We start from the raw sequence: 4967 nt of genomic DNA on the forward strand, positions 1-4967 counted from the left end.
GAGACAGAGACAGAGACAGAGACAGAGACAGTAGAGAGGAGAGACAGAGACAGTAGAGAGGAGAGACAGAGACAGTAGAGAGGAGAGACAGAGACAGAGACAGAGACAGAGACAGTAGAGAGGAGAGACAGAGACAGTAGAGAGGAGAGGAGACACAGAGACAGTAGAGAGGAGAGACAGAGACAGTAGAGAGGAGAGACAGAGACAGTAGAGAGGAGAGACAGAGACAGAGACAGAGAGAGTAGAGAGGAGACACAGAGACAGAGACAGAGACAGAGACAGAGACAGAGAGAGTAGAGAGGAGAGACAGAGACAGAGACAGAGACAGAGACAGAGACAGAGAGAGTAGAGAGGAGAGACAGAGACAGAGACAGAGACAGTAGAGAGGACACACAGAGACAGAGACAGTAGAGAGGAGAGACAGAGAGAGTAGAGAGGAGAGACAGAGACAGAGACAGAGACAGTAGAGAGGAGAGACAGAGACTGAGACAGTAGAGAGGAGAGACTAGGGTTAGAGTGATGGAGGCGGGGTCAGGGGTAGTGGAGGCGGGGTCAGGGGTAGTGGAGGCGGGGTCAGGGTTAGTGGAGGCGGGGTCAGGGGTAGGGTCCACCCCCGGGGCGGAGCAGCACAGACCGGGCAGCGGCTCCCTCAGACGGCAGAGCAGAGAGGAGGAACACGCTGACCACCCTGGAACCCTAACACGTATCCCTAACCTAACCTAACCTAACCTAACCTAACCTAACCTAACCTAACCCAACCCAACCCATATCCCGCTGCTGTTCTCATGTGGATACGAGGAGGAGACAGAAGGGACTTTACGGTATTTTGTCAAACCTGTTGGGAAACAAAAGGACGACAATCTTTACTAGATAACGGTTCCAGCGGACAGAGACGTTACTATGCTGCTGCCGGTAGGATCTATACAGGCTGACTGTTTAACATTCTAGATACAACAGCATATATATATACATGCATATATGCGATATCTCTGTCTCTATGTGGAGTGTGAGGAATCTACCCTGGTTTAACGTCCGCCTCGATGTGAGTTTATAATGATACGCACATGTTATTCCCTAGTCTTGTAATTCCGATTCGGTTTCCAAAGAAAAGACGTGCTGCGGAGGTGAAGACTGAGCAGAGAGACTCACCGGGAACTGTTTCATCAAGTTTCTACCTTTCAACTAACCCTAACCCTCTGAACTGACAGTATTCTCATCAGAGGTGACAGTGAGGACCTTATTTATTTCCTCATGGGATGAACAATTCTACTTCTGTTGGGTTTTTTCTGATACATTTTGTATGAAGTGATACATACTTTTCTCTGATATCACCATGGATGTTTTTCATTTGAGGATTGTCATTTTAGTCTGGTGCCAGCTTGTGGCTGGTTCCAGCCTGGAGATGGGAGCGTATGACATTGAAAGGGGCAGACCTGCTAAATGTGAACCCATCACCATCCCCATGTGTCAGGGCATCGGATACAACATGACTCGGATGCCCAACTTCATGAAGTACGAGAGCCAGGCGGAGGCCAGCATCAAGCTGTTAGAGTTCTCTCCTCTGGTGGAGTACGGCTGCGACGTGCATCTCCGCTTCTTCCTCTGCTCCCTCTACGTGCCCATGTGCACCGACAAGGTGTCCACCACCATCCCCGCCTGCCGGCCCATGTGTGAGCAGGCCAGGCTCAAGTGTTCCCCCATCATGGAGAAGTTCAGCTTTGGCTGGCCCGACTCACTAGACTGCTCCAAACTGCCCACCAAGAACGACCCCAACTCTCTCTGCATGGAGGCGCCCGAGAACGACACCAAGCAGGAGACCAAGAAGGGGGAGGGCATGCTCCCCGTGCCCCCCCGGCCCAGGCAGCCAGGCACGGGGGGGGTGGGGCGTCCGGGCCCCAACCTGGGCTCGTGTGAGAACCCAGAGAAGTTCCAGTACGTGGAGAAGAGCCAGTCCTGCGCCCCGCGCTGCTCCGCGGCGGTGGACGTGTTCTGGTCGCGGCGGGACAAAGACTTCGCCTTCGTCTGGATGGCCGTGTGGTCCACGCTGTGCTTCGTCTCCACCGCCTTCACCGTGCTCACCTTCCTCCTGGACCCACAGCGCTTCCAGTATCCAGAGCGGCCCATCATCTTCCTCAGCATGTGCTACAACGTCTACTCCGTGGCCTTCGTCATCCGCTCGGTGGCCGGGGCTGAGAACATCGCCTGCGACCGGGAGAACGGGGAGCTCTACATCATCCAGGAGGGGCTGGAGTCCACCGGCTGCACCCTGGTCTTCCTCATCCTCTACTACTTCGGCATGGCCTCGTCCATCTGGTGGGTGGTCCTCACGCTGACGTGGTTCCTGGCTGCAGGGAAGAAGTGGGGCCACGAGGCCATCGAGGCTCACAGCAGCTACTTCCACATGGCGGCCTGGGGCCTGCCGGCCATGAAGACCATCGTCATCCTCACCATGAGGAAGGTGGCAGGCGATGAGCTGACAGGGCTGTGCTACGTGGGCAGCTTGGACGTCAACGCGCTGACGGGCTTCGTGCTCATCCCTCTGTCCTGCTACCTGGTCATCGGCACGTCCTTCATCCTCACGGGCTTCGTGGCGCTCTTCCACATCCGCAAGATCATGAAGACGGGCGGCACCAACACAGAGAAGCTGGAGAAGCTGATGGTGAAGATCGGCGTGTTCTCCATCCTCTATACCGTCCCGGCCACCTGCGTCATCGTCTGCTACTTCTACGAGAGGCTCAACATGGACTACTGGAAGTTCAGGGCGCTGGAGAGCAAGTGTGTGGCGTTCCCCGGCCGCCGCAACGAGGACTGTTCCCTGGAGGCGTCGGTCCCCGCCGTGGCCGTGTTCATGCTGAAGACCTTCATGTCTCTGGTGGTGGGCATCACCAGCGGGGTGTGGGTGTGGAGCTCCAAGACCCTGCAGACCTGGCAGGGCCTGTGCAACAGGAAGTTGGCCATGCGGACTAGCAGGAAGCCCTGCGGTGGCGTCAGCTGCAGCAGCTCCCACTGCCACTACAAGGCCCCGGCCGTGGTGCTGCACATGTCCAAAACAGACTCTTATCTAGAGAGCCCCACACACGTCTGACCCTAACCCTGTGTGTCTCTGTGTGTCTCTGTGTGTCTCTGTGTGTCTCTGTGTGGACTGTGTCTCTGTGTGGACTGTGTCTCTGTGTCTCTGTGTCTCTGTGTCTCTGTGTGTCTCTGTGTCTCTGTGTCTCTGTGTGTCTCTGTGTCTCTGTGTCTCTGTCTCTCTGTGTCTCTGTGTGGACTGTGTGGACTGTGTGGACTATGCCAAAGGGAAAGGATCCTATTTTGTTTCTGGTTCATGAAATGCTCAGGTTGGACTGCGTCTGATGTTCGTTAAGTAGCAATGCCTGAAAGGGACAATGCTTGTGCTGTTGTTTGGGGACTCTTTGTTTTCTTGTTTTTTTCAGTTCAGTCAGTTGTAGAAGGGTTAGGGTCACAGGAGCAGCTGCAATACAGGAAGAGAGGGAACAGTTCCTGAATAGCATGCCAGAGTTGGTTGTTAGCCTGCCATAGAGTTGGTTGATAGCCTGCCATAGAGTTGGTTGATAGCCTGCCATAGAGTTGGTTGTTAGCCTGCCATAGAGTTGGTTGATAGCCTGCCATAGAGTTGGTTGTTAGCCTGCCATAGAGTTGGTTGATAGCCTGCCATAGAGTTGGTTGTTAGCCTGCCATAGAGTTGGTTGTTAGCCTGCCATAGAGTTGGTTGTTAGCCTGCCATAGAGTTGGTTGATAGCCTGCCATAGAGTTGGTTGATAGCCTGCCATAGAGTTGGTTGATAGCCTGCCATAGAGTTGGTTGTTAGCCTGCCATAGAGTTGGTTGATAGCCTGCAGAGTTGGTTGTTTGTGGTCGACAAACTGGACATAAATGCAGAAGAGACCTTGCATGGACGTATCAACATTTGGTTTGTTTCCCCATCCTTTATGTTTATTTATTGTGTTGAATATTTAATTGCAGGATCTATATATTTTTTTGTATATTGTATATAAGCACGTGTTACTAGAAGAGTTATGTATTCTTGATATGGGGCCTGTTGAAATGTATAAGTGCCTTTGAAATTTCATATTTTTCAGAAAAGTGATTGCCAATTAAACATATTTATTTTCATCAATGACTTAACTTGATCTTTTCAAAGTGAGTTTTACAGTTTAGCAAATTATGCATTACATATATAATGGTCAAAAAGCTGCCAGAAAACATGTTGCGTTTTATGATTTTACAATAGACCCTCTATGACTGTGTTTTGAATGTTTACTTTGAAAATATCCTGAAGTATTAAGCTACTGTAATTCATTTATTTTTTTAATCTTAATTTGCCAGTGTAATAATAATAATAATAATACCATATGTGCTTCGGGCAAACTGCATAGGACATAACGATACAAGATGTGTAAATAGACATTTTATTATTTTGCTTTACACAGTAAGACATAAAACCAGTGTTGCTGTTTAATACACCCTAACCCTAACCCTCATATATTCAAAGGGCAAAGATTCTGTTCCCTTATCCAATGATCTCTATTTAAGAACATCACCAGACATGACTGTTTCATGACACTATGGTCATTATGGATGTGATGTTGGTCACACTCTGGTCCACATGGCAGCGTGATGTTCATGTTTATTCATCAGAACCTGATGACCTTGTGGACCCACCTAGAGCAGCAGAACCAGTCATATTTTCCCAAGTGACATCAGCTGTTCATTTGGTGTCACGTCGTGTTACTCTCTCATACCGTCACATTTATGGAATTCAGAAGGCTTGACTGAAACACCAAAAGCACCAAAGCTGAAACAGAAAGCTGTGTTCAGGGTCAGAAAGCTGAAACAGAAAGCTGTGTTCGGGGTTAGAAAGCTGAAACAGAAAGCTGTGTTCAGGGTTAGGGTATGCAGTCATGTTATTCTAACCTGCCGCCTCCGACGTTTCTGCCCAAGTTCTGC

At 50.3% G+C, this 4967-nt stretch overlaps 1 protein-coding gene across 1 annotated transcript; it reads left to right on the forward strand.

The window, feature by feature from the left end:
* Nucleotides 1-1333: 1333 nt before the first annotated feature.
* Nucleotides 1334-3085, forward strand: LOC308175132 (frizzled-9-like; the record flags this gene model as incomplete). The annotated part of the gene is made up of 1 exon (XM_080550852.1): nt 1334-3085. One exon carries the CDS (start codon nt 1334-1336, stop codon nt 3083-3085), a length of 1752 nt encoding a protein of 583 aa, XP_080406978.1.
* Between the last annotated feature and the right edge of the window lie 1882 nt (nt 3086-4967).

Source organism: Nansenia antarctica, assembly GCF_963989245.1.
Source record: "Nansenia antarctica genome assembly, contig: SCAFFOLD_409, whole genome shotgun sequence".
Taxonomy (NCBI): Eukaryota; Metazoa; Chordata; class Actinopteri; order Argentiniformes; family Microstomatidae; genus Nansenia; species Nansenia antarctica.